This window comes from Lissotriton vulgaris, chromosome 12 (assembly GCF_964263255.1).
Source record: "Lissotriton vulgaris chromosome 12, aLisVul1.2, whole genome shotgun sequence".
NCBI lineage: Eukaryota > Metazoa > Chordata > Amphibia > Caudata > Salamandridae > Lissotriton > Lissotriton vulgaris.
This window is the reverse complement of record NC_141700.1, coordinates 349523893-349546634: the sequence shown is the minus strand read 5'-3', so window position 1 is coordinate 349546634 and position 22742 is coordinate 349523893. Positions and strand designations below refer to the sequence as shown.

General features: G+C 46.0%; 1 protein-coding gene across 4 annotated transcripts in view; it reads left to right on the top strand.

The window, feature by feature from the left end:
- MYLK3 (myosin light chain kinase 3) overlaps nucleotides 1-22742 on the top strand; it is a 709471-nt gene that overhangs the window by 508624 nt on the left and 178105 nt on the right. For all 4 annotated transcript variants that reach the window (XM_086945117.1, XM_086945116.1, XM_086945114.1 and 1 more), the window contains exon 10: nucleotides 14262-14390. In XM_086945117.1, coding sequence (XP_086801243.1) covers nucleotides 14262-14390 — 129 coding nt within the window. The remainder of the gene's footprint in view (nucleotides 1-14261; nucleotides 14391-22742) is intronic.

Here is a 22742-nt window from a genome sequence, read left to right as displayed (position 1 = left end):
GAATGCATATTCAGGACCTTGATAGTCACACTTCAGAGGTAGAAGAAAAAACCTTTGATATCAAAGATCGTTTGGCTGTTTTACAGGATTTAAATGAAACAAGACAAAACCTGAGTAAAATAAAGTTGAAACAACAGTCAACAGCCACTGAAGAAAAACCACCTGTCCCAGCAAGACCTGTCTGGATTCAAAAGATTGGGGATCTGGTCAGAGAAAAGATTGCAGTAAAGAAGGAATTTGGGCCTTCTTACAGAAAAGCAGTACCTGTCTTAGCTATCAATGGAACAAGATCAGTTGTACTACCGCCGCTTGCTGGTAAAAAGGAGAACCGAGTTGTATTCATCGACCTGGTAAAACTACAATCATGTGGCCGATAATAAGTAGTAGGCCAAGTGGACTCCAAAGAAATAGCAGAAAACCGAAATTTGCTACATTCCAAGAGGCTCATACTAGGAGACTAATCACATTTGATAAACCAACAGTGAATAAGAAAGGACTATGCAATAATGCCATAGAACTAGTGCCTCTTGAAACCCAAATAATTACAGTTCGTCAAGAAACACCTGTCTACAACGATGTAGCCTCAGACTATGCAAATGAAACAAAGAAAAATGCAAAAGCAAATGAAAATCCGGAAGCAATTCCAACAATTGACAGAACTGCATCAGGCTACCTCATCAATTTCGACGAATTCTCTGAAGATCCATGCGAGCATGAAGAAAAGCCTCCAACAAAAACTTTTAAAAACAAAGTAATTGAACTTTTTCACCAACTAAAAGAAACATATCTAAATTCACCATGGATTGAATTTTGGATTGTGTTAGGTGTACTTTTCCTCCTGCTTTGGCTCAGCATGGTTCTATGTTTGGGAACATTCATTGAGGGGAAATATAGTTCAATGGACACAGCAAGTCAGAACATCAACTTGGTCCTAAAGCCTCACAAATCCTCTCACATCGAGAAAAGAGAACTGTCATCAGTGAACATCACAGCCAATCCAATACCCGGTGGGGTAGCATGGGACAGAACTGATTATGACATTTTTAGCCCGGTCGAGCTCTTGAAGTATCCCCACCAGCTCAAGATTTCATTAAGTGACTTTGTGACACCTAGTACCTTCTCTGATGACTGGGACTTTGAAAACATTAATAATATGATGTCAGATTTAGTAATGTCAGCCAAATTTACAGAACATGATTACTTGCAGGGTTCATCCAATTATGAAGAGCTATACTGCTACAACCATTATGATGATCACTATTTGCATAAAACTGCTCAGCCTAGAAATGTTTTATCTTATAACCAGTGGGAACACTGTCCAACTCCACCAAAAGGCAGTTCGAAAACATTTTTTGAGAAATTCCAATACTTTTCAGGGTTTAATAACAGTGATCCAGGAATGTTTTCTTTTAAAATAGAACAGGAATGAAAACAATGTTGACAAATACTAAATTGATTTATTCAGAAAAGTTTTTTTATGGCAAGTACAAGGCCTAGAAGCAATATTTGGGGCCTGCATGATCCCAGAACAAATGATATTCTTGAATGACACAGTTCAACAAACTACTTGTCTTGGCCTAGCTAAGATAAAAGACTTAAATACACCGTCTATTCCGAAACCCATACCTGATAGTGACAGCACTAGTGATGTGGAGATAGACGTATCTCATATTTTACACCAAAACAGAACACATACTGATTGGAAAAAGTGGTTGATCTTGCCAACAGACACGAATAACTGTCAAGATAGATTCCTGAACAAAACACAGGGGTTCAAAATGACCAGACCAGACCCTAGATACTCCCAGAGACAACATCCAGGGATAGTTACAACATACAGTGTAGGGAAACTATGCCTTGAGTGGCTACAGAAATCCACACTGGCTGAAATTAAGAAACACTTGACTTTACTTAAAGACGGTGCTGACTTGCGTGATTTCATAATGGGACCACGCAAACAGCGTCAAAAACGTTTCATAGGGGGAGGAGCCTAGCCTGCAACCATGATGGCCGCCTAACTCCTCGGCTCCGCCGACCCTCTCTTTCTCCTTCCGAAACGCCGCTGATCCTGAAAGCTATCCTATTAACGCGTCGGCGTTTCGGACTCGGGTGGCGATCCTGATTCCGACGGTGTGCTCCCCGTTGTATTCCTTGCGGCGCAACCGGCAAGACGTCACTACTTTCGTTCCAGCGCTGCATGGAGGTGACCGGGTCTTTGTTCTCGGGAGACGGCCTTCCCAGATCGCAACGACAGCGGACGCTTGCAGCAGACGGGGCTGGCTGCTAGCGAGTGACTGTCGCATTGATTTCTTGCTACAGTGTGCCGCCCTGCCCTGTACACCTCTACGCTCACTTGATTTCATCGCTGCCAGCGCTACATTGTATCCTCCTTCCGACTTCTGGCCGGCTTTGTGAGCCTTCTTGTTCTTTAGCGCTACGGTGGGTGCCATCTTTAACCGAGCGCTCGGCACTTGGACGGCACTCCAGGCGATTACTCGAGGTGCTCATTGCGGTTGACGCTGCACTGCAACCGTGTGTCAGTCGACAGGGACAGAGTTTCTGCTGTGACCCCCGAAGTGGCTGTGCTTCGTGGATCGACTACTGGTGCTCTGCTTTTGCGATGGTCATCGGTGGACAGCCTCGAGGACTACAGTATGGCCGTGCCCTCCGGGTGCATGAGGCTGCAGCGTCCTCTTCTCTTGAGGCGCCCCTTGGGATCGCTGCTATTCTGGGCGCCCTGAGCGATCTGCGGGTTTCCGTGCGTGCACATGCCCAGGACCTGGAGGGCCGACTGGATATCGCAGTGCCTGCAGAGCCCTCGCTTGGCCGTGCTGCTCACCATGTGCTGTGCACCTTGCCACACCCTGTGCTCGAATGTGGTTGCCAGTCTACCCAGATGTACGTGGAGGCACTGGAGGCACGGGATATAGAAGCCGCCGCGCTACCCATTCAGGATGTACAGAGGTATGGGAATCTTGGACCTCTCCAACGGCTGGAGGATTGTTTTTGGACGCCACGCCTTACGACTACTTCGTGGCCAACCAGAGGGTCCTTCTGTTTCACCATGGGGTTGCTGCTACGGTTTTGGCCGGTTGACTTTCAAGGACTGCTGCTGTGTTTTCTCCTTTTTTGGGTAGCCGTTGACCGTTTGGCTTTGAGTTGGACAGACCTCTGTGGATGGCGCTCGGCTCTGCTGTGGTCCTTGGATTTGCTGTTCCTGTCCAAGATGGCTGCTGTTCATCTGGACCTCCTCGACTGGCTGGATCGAAAGGGACAAGGCTGAGGATGTTTTCCTTTTTTCCTTTTTTGCGTTCTCTTGCGGACATTGCTGGGACTGGAATGGACAACTGGGGGAGGTAAACGTTGGTACGGTGTCGGATTGGGGTCCCAGGGTGAACACGTTGGTTGTTTTGTTCATTTTCATCTGGCCCTCCTCCGGTCTTATGCAATTCTCTTTTTCATCTTTCTTCTGCTTCTGTATTTCGGGTACTCTTTCTGGGCGACAGGCGCACTGCTAGGGGGGGGTAGGCCATAGCCTCTGCATGCGTGTAGGGTGGGGGGTGGTGGGGGTGGGTTTTATTTTGTTCGTTTCAGTTCCTATGGGCCTTAATTTTTTTCTTCTTCTTCTATTCTTTTCTTCTCCTTTTTCCTTGGGTCATTGGGTGGATTGATGTGAGGTGGGTAGTTGCTGCCGTACACTATAATGTTTGCTTGTTATCTCTCCTGTGCTATTCATCTGCGGCCGCTTGATTAGCTGATATTGTTTGCTGACTTTCTTTGTTGAACGTTGCCCACTTATGTCCTGAACGGATTGTTTTGCCTCTGATCCTTCCTCGTTCCTACTATTTTGGACATACTTTAAAAACTTTAAAATTAAACCTTCATTTCTCCTACTTCTCGGTGGCGCGAATACTTCCAGTGTATCTCAGATTAATTGTGCTTTGCTCTGATATGCTACTGAGTCGCCCAAAAGCTTGCAATTGTGCTTCAAATGGTGTCGAGGCCGGCCGGATGGTTGTAGGCCCGTATTTGTTTGACTAAACTGTGCAATAAAGGTTTTAAAAAACAAACAAAAAAAAAAAACGTTTCATAGCGGGCAGTATATACGCTGCGTACAACGAAGCATGGAAAGTAATGCACATTGAAACAGCAGAAAAAATACGAGAAATTGATTGTATACATTTGGAAAAATCACTTTCTGTTGTGGACAATGGGTTAACGACTCTGTCTTCTAGAATATATTCACTGGACAGCATTGTATCATCTGCTTTTGATATAATAGAGCAGGACTTACTAATGTTACAACATGGTCTGTCTCAATTACGTTCTATTGTACAGCTTGGCTGGACGTTGCAAAATCTGCGTTCAGGCTACGTGCCATGGCGTTTAATCAACACAACGTCATTATTCGGTATCTTTAACCTTACTGATAAACAAATCAGTTTGGCACAAAAAGGAGCAGACTATACGATTCTGAGCATTGAAAAACTTGAGAGATTACCATTGACAATGTCAGAGAGACCTGTCATTGAATGGATAATACATGGAACGATTACAATTCCGATTACAACTTTCCAGTTTAAATACTGCCAAGAGTATATACCAGCAGGCCATTATGAAAGGTTGGGTAAAGAATACATCAAATCAACCTGGGATTTACCTTATACACACAGATGTTATAGTGAAGGAAACAAGGAGGTATTTCTTAGTGGTAAAAATTGTAAAAAATTACTAAGCGGTACACTTCTGTGTCAAGGTATTAATTTGCATGGAGCCTGCGAAGGGTCTTCAAACAACCTTTCATGTCGCCTGCATGGCACGCCTACAAAACAGATAGAGCCATTTTTTAGACCACTTTCTAACGGTAGTTACATTTTAATAAGTGACCACAGCTGTTGTGGCATGCTGCCAGGAAAAGCCTATCTGACAACTGTGGCTTCCAGGGCCGTTTGCTGCATGCAAGTATTGTATCCACACAGCAATCCAGATATGGGGGCTGCGTTATGGCCTCGGTTGAATATCTCTTCTATTCGAATTGATACTTTAAGCAGAATGAAGTCTATTCTTTTACAAATAACTGTGCCTTTAACGTCATCAAAATAAACATATGATCTGCAAGTTGCAAGGACAGCAGCAGAGATACATACCCTTTTATCAACAAATTGCCCCGTACATTTCGTAGAAGTGTTAAGCCAAATCTTAAACATGTCTGATACCAGTGGCATCGCACATGTATATAAGACAATTTTTTCGAGACTGTTAGCACCCTTTGAAACAGTTCTGGGCATCTTCCCGTATTTTGTCCATTCTGTCTTCGGCGGGCTACCCTTAATCTTGGGACTCGTGGCAGGAGTTTTATTTTTGCTCCTTCTGCTCCGATATGGCAAGCCAATCCACAGACAAGACTCTAGCAACGATGGAAGAAACGATCCTAGCAATACGATACCAAGACCATATCACTAAGGTCCTCGGATTGGCCCGGCTAAGAGATCTAAGTACAACCTGGTTTCTTTCATTCAGACCGATCTGGCAAGATTGCATCATAACTGTGCTTCGATGTCTGCTATGCTGAGAAGAATGCGTGTTGGACGTCTGTCTTACACTACAATCAGCAGTACCAATGGAAATCAATACTTTGCTAGGTCCTGTAACGACTCATGCATTATGTTGTCCCCAGCAGCTACCGATTCTGATGACGGCATTCGTTGAGACTTCACCACTACGAGTAGGTGGCGGTGAGGTACGAGAGGAAAGCAGCACCAAACAGGTACAGCCTTCTTTGAGCATTGCTGATCCAACCATTGATGATAGCAATCACGCAGAGAACTGCGCAGTTGCAGTATTTTCGAACTTAGCCGAACTTTCACCTGATGTGGTAGACCAATTTTTTGCAGGTCTGTCTGAAATAATGTTCTCTCCAATCAACGAGAATAACTCTTAATAAAAACAATGAGCACACAGCGTTCCCTGAACTCTGAATTCAGCATTCAGTTTTTGATAAACAAAGCTACAGAAAATATTTGGAACTATTTTTCCCCTGAAAGCGAAATTATTTTTGCCCATTTTTCAAAATATTTACCTTTTATTTTGGCACATGGTACTCTGCTTAAAGTAGAACTATTCTTAGAGAACAGAGCTTCTATTTTAGGATACTAGAGACAATATTTTACCTCAGTCTCTAGCACATATACAGCAATTTGTATAAATATGTGATGAAATGGTCTCGACCTTCTTTTCTGTATTTAGAGCCATTTCATGTGTAATTTTCGCAATTCATTCAGCTGATATATATATTTATGCATTTATCTGAATGATGACACTGCTTGAAAAGTGTACAGTACCAACACTCATTTTTTGTGTATTTACCATATACCATTTCAAATGCGAAATATGTATTTTGGGGTGGGTCGGAAAACACACATGCATCATTGAATGTTTACTATTTCTTAGTTTTTTTATTAATGATGGACATCAATCCGTGGAGTGGGTGTCGTGTTCATATGTAGGACCCTAATTCTATATTCCCGATCTATGCCCTTGTGAGGTTATAATCAATAATATCCTGATAAAGGCATAAGAATCAGATGCATATTCAGTAATAGCCCATGCAGTCCAAAGCACAGCACGGCTACTCCCATCTACTCCTAGAAAGCACAACGCGTTCCTTAAACAAACCAAGCCTCCAGCAGCCCGGGAAATCCCCCCTGCTTTTGTTTTGATTTGAACAAGAACTCCTGAAGTCCAGAAACAACTGTTAGCTCTTAGTGACGTCTTATGTCCAACCTTACGTCAAACCTGGCACCTTCCAGGTATAAAATACCAACAGTTGCCTTGGAGCAGAGCGGCCATCTACTTGCCCGAGAGCCCAGCTAATGCGAGAGCCCACGGAAGCCGCCCCTCCTGTTTGACGCACTGAGAGAGATGCTGTCTTTTTCTCCAGCCGAGAAAATCCAGCTCCGGCGTTTCCATCCTACCCTTGCAGGTTGCTGGGATATCGAGTCCTGAGGAAAAGAGATACCAGACCTCCCACATTCTATTACCAAGGTACGGAGCTGACTAAACCCTTGAGAGAATTCTTGATGCAGATTCTTGGCAAAATAATCTTAACCAACTTAACTTGAACTGCTACTTACTCATCCCTTCCCACGTTTTAGGCTTAGGTCAGGTACACCGGGGTAGGCTTAGTTAGAAGCACCAGTTGAGTACGTTAGTCAATGTATTTATGTATGTATATATTTTATCCATTTTAAAGTATCATATGGCTAAGAAACCATATCAATGCTTTTACAGTATTATTTCATAATACTACTTTTACTGTACGCACTTTACTTTACTTTAAGTATTGCAATTGTGGCAATTCATTTCTCTTGCATGAGAAAGAAGACGGCTCAATAAATAACACCTTGTTATTGAAAACAACCGTCTCTCTATTGCTCTGCACTCTGGTGAAACTAAGTATGCACTGCTGACTGAGTGAAATAGCTGTCTATTGTTTTCACACGACTCTAGAGATACACTCTTATTCTGAGGGAGCAAAGTTGTCATGTTTATGCGGTTGTCTGAAACTGAATCCCTTCTTGTCTGAGCCAGGGGAGCTTGTCCCGTCCCTATTCATTCAAGAAAGTTTCCAGTGACCTCTGAGCTAGCTGGCGCAAACCTAAATTAAGTTTAACATAGTCGGTAGAGACCTAGATGACCTAAGTCCTACGTCTACACTGCTGTTTATGTTATTCCAATGCGCAGAGCCTATTGGGAAAATAGGAACTACACTACACACCCATGCAGCCATTCACACCCCCATCCACTCACCCACCCGTACAGCCACTCGTACTGTCACTCATACAGCCATCCATACAAGCACTCACACACCCACTAACTCACCAATACAGCCACTCACACACCCACACAGCTACTCACACCCACTTATTCACCCATTCAGCCTCTCACACACATATACAGCCCCTCAGACAGCCACTCAGACACATATTTAGTCTCACAGCCACTCAGATGACATATGTTAGAAATAGTATAACCCTTACACTTACTGGATATTGTCATCAGTTATGTCATTTTAGATGTCATCAGTGATGTCACTGACCTTGTCATGAGTGATGTAATATGTGAGGTCATAAGGAATGCATTGCGGGGGCATAAGTTATAGTTAGCTCAGGTAACTATAACTGCTGAATTTCAATGGTTTTGTATGAGTGAAATCTGAATCTAACTATAACGTCCCTGTAACCTTCAGTTTTTTCAGTAGTCACCACTGTGCTGTTCTAGTTAACACTGGGTTTCCGGAGGAGGAGCTACGATAGCAAGCAAGATGGCCGCATAGTCTCCCGACTCCGCTGACCTCCGTCTTTCGCTCGAAGATCCTGTGATTTATCCTGATATTCCGCCCCATATCCTTGTCTATGAACTAATCTGCAGTCCGATGGAGCAATCCCGAGACTTTTCCGACATTGTGGAGTGGAGTAATGTCGAGGTTTGACTTGAGGCCTAACCCAGTCTGGAAGCCGGGGTCTTGAGTGCTGGTTCAGCCGGGTCCTAGTTGAACAACAGCGGACCGGTGAGGGCGGCAGGGTCCGGTCCATGGAACTTTCGACATCTTTTTGATGGCTTTGCTGCCGATCTGCTGCCTGGTCTTGTATCGAAGGTGAGGAGACGAGTGATGCCCGAGGCGGTGTGGCGGGGGTCCCTGACCCGGAGGCCTAGCGTTTGCATCGCCAGTGCCTTTGGGTTGGAGACTCTGCGCGCACGAACGCATGCTGACGATCTGTCCCTCACGGTTCATTCCTGCTCCGACTAATCTTCCCCCGGGGAGGGCGACTCTTCGAGTGGATCACTATGCTGATGTTATGCAAAACCCGGCGGAGCGGGCTAAGTGTGGCCCGTCATTGCGGTTAGTGCTGTCAGCCCTCGAGGCACTTCAGGTGACTATGGAGGCCCAGGTTTGGAAACTGATGTCGGCAGCGGATGGAATTAGAAGATCGGGACCGGACCCTGACTCGTTGCCCGGGACCCGGCGGCCAGCTCTACTCCCGATAGACACCCCAGCGGTGCATTCAGACCTGGTGCATGGAGCTGTGCCTGCCCCTACAGAAGTGGAACCGATTGAACATGCTGAGATCTGCGTATCAACTATATGGTCGGAATCTTTTTTTTTTTTTTGCCTTTGTTTCCATGGCCTTTTTTCTCTTCCGTATCTTTCTTTTTGCCTTTTCTTTCCTTTCTTCTTTTTTTGGGTCAGCGTAGTGGGTCCACCCTTTTGTCAATTATCGAATTTTTCTTATCTGTGCCTATACTTTTCATGGCATTTCAGTATTATTGGGCGGGCGCTTCACTGGTGCAAACTGTGATTGTATGCTTGTTTATCCTGAATTGTATGCCTTAGCGCCACTGTCCTAAATGAGATCGATCTAACTGTGGAACTCCTACTATTTTGCCCGCCCTTTATGCGACTCTGTGATATTGTATGGCACCTGATCCTTCTTTTTTTATATTGTAAAATGGAGCCTTTAGAATCCTGTCATTCGCATGGTATGCTTAATAGCCAGTTTTAACCGAATTTGTGGTACTTTCGCTTCCCGGGCTGCCGAGTCCTGTCCTAACTGACTTGCTGTAATGAAACTGATTAGCGGCCGGCCCTGGTGGTTGTAGGCTCATATTTGTAACTGGTTGAAGTAACAATAAAGGTTTTCCAAAAAAAAAAAACACTGGGTTTCCATAGGAAATCCATTTTTTGGTTTGATAATCACCTTGGTGCTGTTTGACAAATCTTCATGAAGCTTTCCGTAAAAAACTTTAAATCAACTCAGCTCATGCTGGAAAGTTTTAGGGTGATCCATGAAACGGAGGCGAAGAAAATGGGGAAATCCCAAAATGCATTTCCCCTTGAAATTTCCTGTAGGAAAATTGAACAGAGCTACAGTCAAAATGTCTGAACGGAAATACACCAAATTTGGCAGAAATCCTGATTTTTACTCAAAAACTGTGCATTTTGTGATTTGGTTTAAGAAAGTTTTGTAGTTCAGGCAAAATTAACCCCTTCCATGCTCATGACGAGCTCAGCTCGTCATGAGGCACGGTTGAGCTGTGCTGATGATGAGCTGAGCTCGTCATGAACAATGGAAAATCTGGGAATCCAGCCACAGTGGGGGAAACATCTAGCAGCCAAGGTGTTAAGGCTAAAAATGTATGTATATAGAGGCTGTAGAACCATGGACTGGCAGATCCAAAGATATGGCTACAAAGATGTTGCATCGGCCATTTTGGGACTAAAATATAGTGATCAGTGTAGTGATACCAGGACCCATGTGCCCGGTGGGGTGTCAAAAACAGATTTCTTTTTTTAGCAGTACTGCCCTTTTCATTAGGGGGAGTCAGCAGATCTTTTTTTTTATGGGAAGCTTTGATACCCCCCTCCCTAAGCCTTTAAATGGTCCCCAAGTGCCTGTTTCCCCACGGTCTGCGGAATATTTATTTAAGAAGGGGGATTAGGGAGCCCCTCCCTGAGCCAGAATATGGCCCAAGGACCCCATTCCTATATTTATTTGGGGAGGATTGGTCCCCATCTCCAAGCCATCTTGTGGCCAAGGTGTCCATATCCACTCGGCCCAACATAAAACTGTGTTCTGGGGACACCATCCTCTGGGACACTGTTGCTCCCTGCTCCTGCTCAGCAATACAGGATTGTTCCTGCCCACCAGGAGCAGAAAGAAAAGCTGCCCCTAGCTGGGAGGGAGCAAAACAATGCAACCAGTACCCACCTGCACCCAGAATGGGTACTGACAGGGGAGCCAGGGGGGCATTCCCCTGTGGCCCCCAATGTGAGGAGCTCTGGGTACCCAGGTGGGACCCGGGCATCCACCAAAACTTCTTTACAAAATGGTACAGCAGCGCAAGAGGGAGCTCCCCATGCTGGCACTAATTATTTATTTATTTAAATGAGATAGTCTGTACTATAAACATTAAAAAAAAGCAAAAAAATAGTTCCGCCTACCCAGGAAACTTGAAAAAAACTGTAAGTCTCCAAGGTCATTGCAAGCATAACCCCATGAGAGTTTACCATTTTTTTTTAAGCACTTCGAGCTGGCGCTGTATGCCCTTTAGCTGGAGTTTGGGAGCCACTTGTGGTTGCTTCTATGGCTGTATTTGGAGGCCTGAAGACTAGTAAATAGAAACTCAAACACACATCTATGGTTGGTTGGAACAGAATGCTCTATTATAAACATGTATGTGATAATAACGTAACTATTCAAAACAGAGTAGCTATATGAAGTGTGGTAAATAGTCTATCATCTTAAATACTTATGAAAAAGAAACAACAGTACCATAACTGTGGGCCAAGAACAATTAAAGCATGTGAACCAAATAACCATAAAGGCAACCAAAGGGCAGATGTATTATTTTGGGGCGTAACGTGGTGCAGTGAAGCAGTCAAAGTTTCTGGGCTGTGTTGTTCAAGGGGAGGAAAGCAATACAAAGCCATATTTGTTCAAATGGTCCGCTGCTGTTCCCATGCACTAGTGTACTAACTGTCTGCCAAGCACCACGCACAATTTTAGTGCCATGGTGCAGTGGCATGTCTTGAATAGGTTTTGTACTGGATGCCTAACCTTCCAGTACAAAATAATTATTTGCCCAGACAAATTGTAAAATATTCCACACAATGAAAATGTACTGTATAATGCAGCATGCATGCAATGTGTGGAATGTTTAGAAATAATAAAAACATGTTTTCATAGGGCTTGCTTCAAGGAGACATTGTTTTGTCACAAAGCCTGATCTGACCACCTTTTTATATCAGGCTGTGCATCAAAAACTTAAGAGTGATTGTGCTGTAATGAAGTTCCATCCAAGTAACTGTCCCCTGGATGCAAAGAGGCACAAAGCAGTAAAAAGCTGTGCAAAGCACTATTTGCACTGAAAAAATTGCGTCTTTCTCACACAAAATACATTTTCCCTTGGAAACTAAGGGCCAGATGTAGGTGGGAGATTTTGGCCATTTACCAGCCGGTAACGGCCGAATTTGGCCGTTACCGGCCGTTAAATGGCCATGGAGATGTAGGGGGATAAAAAACATGCATTTTCGGTAATTTTACCGATTCGGTAAAATTACAGAATCGGTAAAATTACCGATTCTGTATATTTTACCGAATCGGTAAATATACCGGTCGGTAAAATTACCGAAAATGCATATTTGGTATGTAGGTGCCAATTTTTACATTGACACAGGGCTTTGAAAATCGGTATTTTACCATGCAATACAATTGCATGGTAAAATACCGATTCAGGTGTACATGCAGATCTGTGCATGTACACCTGTTCCATGTGGCACACAAGCCTAAAACAGGGGTGCCAGAGGGTGTCAAAGTGACACCCCCTGCACCCTTGCAAAATTCGGTATTTACCGATTCGGTAAATACCGAATCGGTATTTGATATTGAATCCTATGGGCTTCAAGGCCCATACCGATTTTTACCGATTCGGTAAAATTTACCGAATTGGTACCTACATTAGAAATACCTACTCTTAATTACCGAATCGGTAAAATTCGATAATTAAGAGTCGGTATTTCTGATTTTGCTACATCTGGCCCAAAGTACCATAGCAGAGGCTTGCACCACTCTGCATTACTATGCGTGACTTAGCGCAAACCTTAACAAACCTGCCCCCAAGTCAACATAATGTTGATTAAGAAAAATAGGGCATGAGTTTGTTCGACTTTTTCCAGATCATTAATTACTACTGTTCCTAAAAGAAGGAATGCAAGCAATTTCATTGAGAAAATAGATTATATTTGATGCAATTGAACATATTTTGAGGATTGTAAAGACTGTATCAATGAATCAGTGCTGCTCTGCAATGTAATAATGCAAACTGATGAAAATACATGTGCATATGGCATTATATGTTGACCATTATGTCATGAACTCAATATTGTTAATGATTACATGTATAACGAGGCTGCTCTGTTAATATATTTGGCAAATGCTTCCGGCTGTCATCAGTTTCATGAGCATTGGTGATTGAGTGATAGTTAAGGTAAACGTGTTTGAGCGAGTTACAGTTAACTTGTTCATGTGCATCTTGCTCAGGGCATTCTACACAAATTATTAGCATTTTACATATATATTAATGAGTTTGCGCACATTTAAAGCTTGTGATTCTTTTTAGATTCGGCACACTACCAGTAGTGTAATCTACTAAAATATTTTGTCTGTCAGAATATCCTATATATGGTTGTGATTTTATTTTTTAATAGCATTCATTTGTTTTGCCAAATGAAACCCATATCCCTGCTGATGTATGCTTAGTAAGATCTCTGCTTGGTGAGGTCTTAGCTTGAATAACTACCATTCATATGCATCCACCCATGGATTTTGACACCAGACCATATCCACAAAGAATTGAAGACATTGATATGTGTCAAAATCCATACCTTCCTGAGGCCAGCCTACCAAGGAGGAATATTTGTATTTCTCCTAGTTTTCTCTTCTTTGCTTGTGTGCGGCATTCTGCAGCACACATACAAAGAGGAAATTGCCTTAAAGCATAGTTTTTGTGCAGTAAGGGACCCATTCCTCAGCTCTGTCTCATCCTTACTCGTTTTCACTGTTTCCCAACATGTCATGGGGAGGGTTACTATTCTGTATGTTACATTATCAAAGCCTCATCATTGGATATGATCCTGTCAGATGTTCGTAGCTTCCAATGATTAGCCATGACTTGGTGTACCTGTGGCGACTCCCTGTTATATGTGGTAATAAACCAGAATTTAACCCCTTCCATGCTCATGACGAGCTCAGCTCGTCATGCAGCACAGTGCTCCTGTGCTCATAACGAGTTGACCTCGTCACGACCACACCTGTTTTTATTGCTGTCCAGCACAGCAGAGGAATCTCTCAAGCAGCGATGTGGTTAAGAAACTTCTCTAATTCTACTACAGGCAAGTCCTTGGTTGATGAAAACAGAAATTACATTTTGGAGGACACCTCAGAATATCATCTTTTTAGGCCTTCATCAGGTGATCAAATAAGGTTGATGGTAGAGGAGTTGATACAGAGTTTGACTGAGAGGTTTAAGCTTGATCTCTCCAGTTCCTTGTTCCCGTTGTTATTCGCACAAGGGAAATGTATTCTATCATCTGCCAGTGGCCTGATGTCCTTGGTGTTGCAGAATGCAAAAAAGAAAATGGTATAGGTCTTGGAATCGGCGTTTCTCCATTGATACTTATGTTTCTTCTACTCTCGATAAAGGTACAAGCCCCGGGAGAAGTTGAAAGTAAATTTTGGCACCCCGGAATTCTTGGCCCCAGAAGTCGTAAACTACGATTTTGTGTCATTCCCAACGGATATGTGGAGTGTTGGTGTCATCACGTACATGCTGTAAGTACGTTTGTGATTGCTAGATTTATTATTTTCTACATTACATAGATGTTTCACTTTAATATGATGTGCTTTATTCGGTTGTAACTTTTTGTTATTCCTGTGGAAAGTAAAAAACTGTTTTGCATGCTTATTTTAGTCAACAAATGTTTGTAAATCACAAGAACATATTTGCAGTAATCTGTTAAGGGTGTCTGAGATGATACTCATGTGCTGTTTTGAAAATATGCATATATATAAAATAGGTATGATAAATGTGGATTGTCTGGGTTAGAGGCACACTTTTATATTGGTACAGAATTCCGAAGGTCCTAATGCAGACATGATTCATGGCAAATCCAATTTGCACTCTTTTCTGATGTGTGTAGTACAGAATAATGCTAAAAGGTTGTGCTGCTAACCACATTTTAGAATTGGCTACTGATTGCTCAAATAATTGTGTGCGAGACACCTTGGGCCATATTTTGCTCAAGGGCAAAAATGTAAGGAATGGGTTGGCAGAGCACTGCTAAATATACACCAGGCACTTTCTAAGTGTCTAAAAGATGATTTTAACGAAGGAACTTTTGTTTTCCACAATTATTCGCAATTGGGGAAATGAAACACTGTGCACTGTTTTTGGTCTTTGTCATAAAAATCAAATGGATTGCTCTTGAGACCGACTGAAGTTCTGTGAATGCATTTGAAAAGTGGCAAAAAACTAAATTTTTGACCATGTCTCATTCAGTGAACAGCAAATTATAAGGTGAAATCTGCTTGTGCGAGGCTTCTATGGTGCACATACCAGTTGCTCATTCCCTTTTGCAGATGTATTTTCCCTTGTTTTTTCTTTTCTACCATGGTAAATCGTATGTAATACGTTCCCAGCAGTCCTAAAAAATCCAATGTGCATGTTGATTTTGGTAGGTAAATGGCTAGCAGAGGAGGTTGGTAGCATCAGGACTCCTCTGCAGTAGACAGAGGAGTCAGTAAGTATTGGAAGCTGGGTTTCTGGTTGGGGATGGGGCGGTGAAACCCTACGCAAGCAGCAACCACCATCTCAGTCAGAGTGAAACACACTCAACCCCCAAATTAACCTGTGCTTTACACCTTGGTAGCTTGCACAAAGTAGTCAGGCTTAACTTAGAGGCAATGTTTAAACTATTTATGCAGCAGTTCAAATTGTAATAGAGTGAAAACACAAGAAACCCCACACACAAATTTTGGAACATGGAATACATTATTTGATTTAAAAATAGCAAAGTAATCTGCTTAAAGTGGAACTATTCTTAGAGAACAAGAATTCTTTGAAACACTTCCAAGAGACAATATTTGACCTTGTCCACAACCTAAACAGTTTATATATTCTGTCATGGAATGGTCTCGACCTTTTTTCTGTATTTAAGAGCCATTTCATAAATGTTATTTCATGCCTCATTCTGATAGCAGTTCCAATGCCACACTACATGCTTTGAATGACAACATTGCTTTTAAAATGCGTACAGCACAAATGCTCATCTTTCATGTACAACCATTTGGAATGCATTTTATGTATTTTGGGAGGGATTTTTACACATCATGCTTTAGATATGTTTTGAATGCTTAGAATTTAGTAATGTTGAACATAATAAAGTGGAGTGGGTGTTGTATGGCATTTTAGGATCAGAGCGAAATTTACCGATTCATGCCCTTATATAGGTACAATTCACATTGCCCTTATATAGGTATAGAAACCATAACCATATTTAGACATAACCCATGCAGTCCAAATACAGGCATGGCTACTTCCACTCGTTCCAAAAAGCCACAATGATTTCTTGGAAAACTCGGCTTCAGCAGTCAGGGACATCCCCTTGCTTTAATATTGATTTGTCCAAGAACTCATGGAGTTTTCAAAGAACTACCATTCCCTTGGGATTCTTTGATGGCGTTATTTTGCCCGACTTTACGTCAAACTAGGCACCTTCAAGGTATAAATATGCCTACACTTTTCCTAGCAAACACACGGTGGTTTGGAGCAGCTCGACTATCTACTTGCCCGATGCAGCTCACTACAGCAAGTGCCGAAGTAAGCCAACCCTCCAGCTGACGCACTGATCGAGAAGCTGTCCTTTCTCTCGATGAGAATCCAGCTCCAGTGTTTCCAAGCTCCCCTCGCAGGGTGTTGGGAAATCGAGTCCTGAGACAGAGATACCAGACCTCCTTCATTCTAAAACCAAGGTACGGAGCTGATTAGACCCTAAGAGAAATCTTGGTTAGGTTCTTGGCAAAGAAAAACTAAACCTATGCTACACCACACTTACTTCTTCCCTCCTACTAGACTTAGGTTAGGTATATTGGGGTAGGCGTATTTTAGAAGCACCAGTTGAGTACTTTTAGCCTTTGTTATTTATGTATGTATTTATCTATGGTTTAGAAACTATACAATGCTTTTACAGTATTATTTTATAATACTCTTCTTACTGTACGCATTATACTTTGCAACCAGTATTACGATTGTAGCAGTTTACTTTACTTGCATGAGAAAGAAGACTGTTCAATAAATCCTTTTATTGAAAACGCCCGTCTCTATATTTCTCTGCACCTCTGATGAAACGAAGCATGCACGATTGACTGAGTAAAATATCTATCTATTGTTTCCACGACTCTGAAGATACGTTTATTCTTGGGGAAACAAAGTTGTCATGTTTATGCGGTTGTCAGAAACTAATCCCTTGTTGTGAATTCGAGAAAGTTTCTAGTGACCTAGCTGGCACTCACAATTAAGGCTAATACATTCGATAGAGACCTAGTCGACCTCAGTCCTAAGTCAAATCTATAGGATATATTATTCCAATACGTACAGCCTATTGGGAATATAGGAACTACACTACAAATCCAATCAGTAGGACCAGAGATATGCAATTTCAAAATTATAATTAAAAATAGTGCCTAGAAGCTCAAAGCAGCAACTGTGGTTATCTGGTCTCGACATTTTGTTTCATGACCCACAACACCATGGCTAGTTCTATAAAAAAGTTTGCTATTGCAAGAAATATTGTGGGTATTAGGGGTGCTACTAAGCCTTGACCAGCCTATCTTCTTGAGGAATTTTCTTTTAAATTCTGCCTGGGCCTACCCACAAGCAAGGCCAGACTGGCCGTACCGGGCATTGGGCATTTCCCTGGGATGCTGGAAGGGTGGGGGACGGTTTTGCAATGTTGGGGGCCGATTTTGTAACTGGGGGCCAGTGTTGGCTCAGGGCTGCAATTTCACCTCCCAGTAACAAAAGCAGCAGTGCTTCACACTTGCACCCCCTCCTATCAAGGGCTGGTCCGACAAAAGTGCCAGGGTTGCGATGACCAGGGCAGGACTGGGAACCCAAAGCAGCCCTTGCAATTTCATCGGACCACCCCCTGGTGGTAGGGGCTGGTGCACAAGTGTGCACTGCTGCTTTTGTTATTGATAGCCGATATTGCAGCACCGCTGCAAAACTGGCCTCCAGTAACAAAACCAGCCCCACTGCTGAAAAACCGCCCCCCACTCTTCCAGCCTCCGGGGGAAATGCCCGATGCCCGCTACCCAGTCTGACCCTGGCCACAAGAGTATGCATCCTTTAAAGAACATGTCTAAACAAAAAAAAACAACCTAGGAGTTATTTATAAGTCTGAGGGTTTCTTGCAGGTTGTGAAAAACGAATTTCTGCACTATGCAATAAATACTACTTATTAGGAGACGGTCTAGGATATTTCACTGCTCAAGAAAGGCAAAACAGGGGGGCGTGGCTAGCAGCCGATGATGGCGGCAGCAACCTAGAGAGGCTCCCGTAGCAAGGCGGCTTCCCGCAACAATCCGCATGCCAATCCGCGCACTACTCAGTCCGAAGAGGGTGTACTGGGTGCGGTGACCGAGCGGCACCGGCGCAGAAAATTTGGGAGTGCCTGGACCCCGATTTCGGGGCGAAACTTCATCTCCGTCCCTTGGGCGAGACGGGCCTGGTGACACGAGGCGAGCATCGGTGTCAAGTGAATCCTGAGGCCGGGCGGAAGTTCATCCTCCCCGGCGCAACCACCCGGAAGTAGCCGACGACGCCATCGCCCGACACCTTTGGCTGGCGATCCTTCCACGCCGGCTGCTCTACCCCTCCTGTGGAATACACTGTGACGCTGGGCATCTGTGCCCCTTGGCTGCGCTCGACGCGGACCGGAGGTCCTGCGCGGCACCAGACGCCATTTTGCTGAACTGGCCGAGGCCGCCAAAGCTCCGCGGCGGCCGGCGACGCTTGCATAGTACCAGCGGACGTTGGCATCCCACCAGTACTGCACCCCCCCTGTATTCCCTTTTTCCCCCCCGTGGACAGCGACGGACCTCCGGCCCGTTCCAGCTTGGACTTGGTCTCACTGGACAGCAATGGCGGGGAAGGGACAGCGGCAGAATGCTGCTCAAGCGAAGCTCGGGAAATATGCCTATGAGGGCCAGTCGGCCACACAATCTGAGCAGCGCAAATCATTGGGGAAGGGTTCTGACAATGACGGCGCAAAAAAGGCCACGCTGGACGACGTGCTACGGACACTGGAGCAGGTGCAGGCCACGGTGGGCTCGACCGCGGCGGAGGTTACCCTGATCAGAGCCGACCTCCAGAAAATGAGCGAAAGGGTGAAGCAGGTGGAGGTAGTGACCAAATCTTTGATAGAAGACGTTTCGGACCTGCAGGTGGCAATGGAGAGGCTGCAGGCGGACAGTAAACTTTTGAAAAGTAAGCTGGACGACCAGGAGGGGCGTTCCAGACGCAACAACGTCCGTATTTTGGGGGTCCCGGAGTCTGAAACAAAGGGGGCCATGGACCTATATGTTGAAGACCTTATAAAGACCAAACTGGCCCCGAAGGGACTATCAAACTTCTTCACAGTAGAACGGGCCCATCGGGTCCCGGGCGGGACGCCCACCCCGGGTGCAGCTCCGCGCCCCATCCTGGCGAGACTCTTCAACTTTCGAGACCGCGATGCAGTCCTCCAGGCCGCTAGGGTGGCACCGCCCATCCAAATCCAGAATTCAAGGATTTCATTTTTCCCCGACTACACGGCGGAGGTCACCCGCAAGAGGAGGACTTTCCTCGAAGTTAAAAAGTCGCTTCGCGACCAAGAACTGCCGTACTCCATGCTGTTTCCGGCCCGGCTACGAGTGGTAGCGGATAAGAAGGTCTGGTTTTTCGATTCAGCAGAGAATGCCAGGGAATGGCTGGATGGCTGGCGCACAGTGGACCGCACCTCTAACCGTCGACGCAACAGATCGGGGGGGACGAGCCGGCGGGGCTCCCGCTCCCCATCCAGGACCAGCGAGAATGGATCACCACCACAAGACCAATTGGGAGCGGCTGGCGGCAAATGAAGATACCACAAGGGACTATCGAGTTACTCCTGAACTCTACTCCCACTGATTCTCTACTGAGCCGTTAATGGACACTGGCCCGGACGCCCGAGGGCTGCAAAGGGACCGCCTGCTTTGGGGGACACTCTCCCCCGACGTGCAAGTACTCTGTTTCAGCTATGGGTTAAGCGCTCTGCTAAGTTGGGGTGGCGGGCAGTTTTGAGTCCGTTTGGCAGGGAGGCAGGGTGGGGGGTGTTGGGGGGGGGACTTGTTTGGTTTTACGGGAAATTCATGCTATCGTCTGAACAATGTAGAATGTACTGTGCTGTTTACTGGAACGATGTTGGGAGGGTGGGCCATGTGCTGCGGGTTCAGGCCCCTGAGTTTCGATGGTGGTGGGTGAGCGGCGTAACGTGATGCAGGCGGGTGAGACGCGATTGGGCGGCTCCTCCCTCAAGCTTCTGGCATGGAACGTGCGTGGATTGGGTGATAAAGTGAAGCGAGGCCTTGTTCTGTCCGAGGTCAAGCGACATAAACCTGACCTCGTACTCCTTCAAGAGACCCATCTAATGGGTACTGCCACCAAGGCCCTGGACAGGCGGGGGTACTCAATGTTGGCCCACTCCGAATTCTCCACTGGGTCCCGGGGCACGGGTATCCTGCTTAGAAAATCCTCAACTTTTATCACCATTTGCACAAAAACCGACTCACAGGGCTGTTTTGCGGCAGTGAGTGGTCAATGGGAGGGGCGCCCCCTGACAATAGTATCAGTGTACATCCCGCCGTCCTTACACTCTGTGATGCTGCCTGCCCTGGGCGATTTCCTACTGTCCCTCCCCGAGGGTGACACCTTGTTGGGCGGGGATTTTAATTCCCCTGCCGACCCACTCCTCGACAGGTTCCCCGCACCCGCTCTCCCCGGGGGTCCCTCCAGATTCCAAAGGTTCCTTGAGGCGTTGGGGCTGGTAGACATATGGCGGCACGTCCACCCTACATTACGACAGTACACCTTCCATTCCACCGTCCACAATAGCCTGTCCCGCATTGACCACTTTCTGGCGCTTGGGGATGGTTTGCAGCGCGTAGAAGAGGTGCTCATTCACCCAGGGGGCATTTCGGATCATTCCCCACTGACTCTCACCATTACTTCACAAACACGCTCACGCCACCGCGTCTTCCCGATGCATGCCTCATATCTTAAGGTGCCGAAGGTCCGGAAAGCACTGCAGACCGCCACAACACATTACTTTATGGAGAACGAGCCTACCGCAGCCTCGGCTGAGGTGCTATGGGAGGCCTATAAGACTGTCCTGAGGGGGCAAGCCATTAGCTCCATAACCTCGTATAGGCGAGAACAGGCGGCGGACCACTCGGCGCTCGAGATACGACTGCACGACGCAACCGCAGCCCATGAAACGGACCCCACTGACGACACACTGCATGCGCTCACGCTGGCCCAGCGTCTCTATACAGACCATGCTCGACACATTGCCCAAGGTCACATCACTGACACACAAAACCGAGTGTATGATTTGGGGGACAAAGCAGGGAAAATGCTGGCCTGGCTAGACAAAAGAGGCGGGAGTGCCAAGGGGATCCAACAGGTCAGGGATGTCCTGGGGAACATTCACACGGACCCAGCTCGGATAGTAGAAGAGCTGGCTGCCCACTTCGAGAAAGTCTACACCCCGGAGCGGGACGTCACGGCCATTGCGGCCCAAAGCGCACTGTATGATCTGCCCATCCCGGCGCTGTTGCCCGAGGCGGCGGCTGAGCTTGAGACGCCTTTCACTGCTGACGAACTGCGGATCGCCATTGGGGCCCTGCATACAGGCAAGGCGCTCGGACCAAACGGCATTCCAATTGAATGGTTCCAAGACCGCACTGCTGTTATTAGCCCATACCTGCTTCGAATGTATGAGGAGTGCCGTACGGCGGGGGTACTCCCGTTAGACCAACGAACGGCCACGATAGTGGCTATCCCTAAGCCTGGCAAACCTCCGGAGGACTGCTCCTCATACCGCCCTATATCCTTACTCAACGCAGAAAGTAAAATCCTGGCGAAATTGTTGGCAAATCGTCTCCTGCCCCACCTCTCTGATCTAATTCACCCAGACCAGTCCGGGTTCATGCCCCACAGGAACACCTCACTCAATCTACGACGGGTGCATGGGGTGTTGGCCAAAACGGATGAACTCGACGAACCAGCGGCCATCTTGGCCCTAGATGCCAGGATGGCCTTTGACATGGTTGAATGGGCTTATCTCTTCGAGGTTCTCCAGTACATGGGTTTCGGCCCTGTTTTCATATCCTGGATTAAACTGCTGTACACTATGCCGGTAGCGCATGTGGTGGCGAATGGCCACATTTCGCGCTCCTTTCCGCTCAAACGCGGCACTCGGCAGGGCTGCCCTCTTTCCCCCCTACTATTTGCACTGTCGCTAGAGCCCTTGGCAATCCGCATTAGGACCACCCCCTTGCTCAAGGGGATTCAATGGAGGGAGGGCTGGGAGGACCGCATTTCGCTCTACGCGGATGATATGCTTGTATACCTGACGGACCCTGACCATGGCATCCCGGCTCTTTTAAGTATCTGCAATGCCCACGGGGAGGTGTCGGGCTACACAATTAATTGGACTAAATCTGAACTATACACCCTGGCGGGCGGCCCACCCGCGGTTGGCTCTGACTGCCCCTTGCGGTTGGCCGGCACGTCCTTTAAATATCTTGGTGTTCATGTTACGAGTGACCCGACGGAATTTGAAAAGTTGAACTTGGAGCCGCCGCTGGACCGCCTCAGGCGAGATGCGAGCTTCTGGGCAGGATTACCGCTAACGATGCTGGGAAAAGCAGCCCTCTTTAAGATGAAATCCCTGCCCCGCTTTCTGTATATTCTGGACAACACCCCCTTTGCAGTGCCCCCCAGGTACTTCAAAAGGGTGGCGGCAGTGGTCACTAGTCTACTATGGCACAACCGCCCGGCACGGATAGCTCACGCCAAGCTCTGTAAAGGTTGGTACGAGGGTG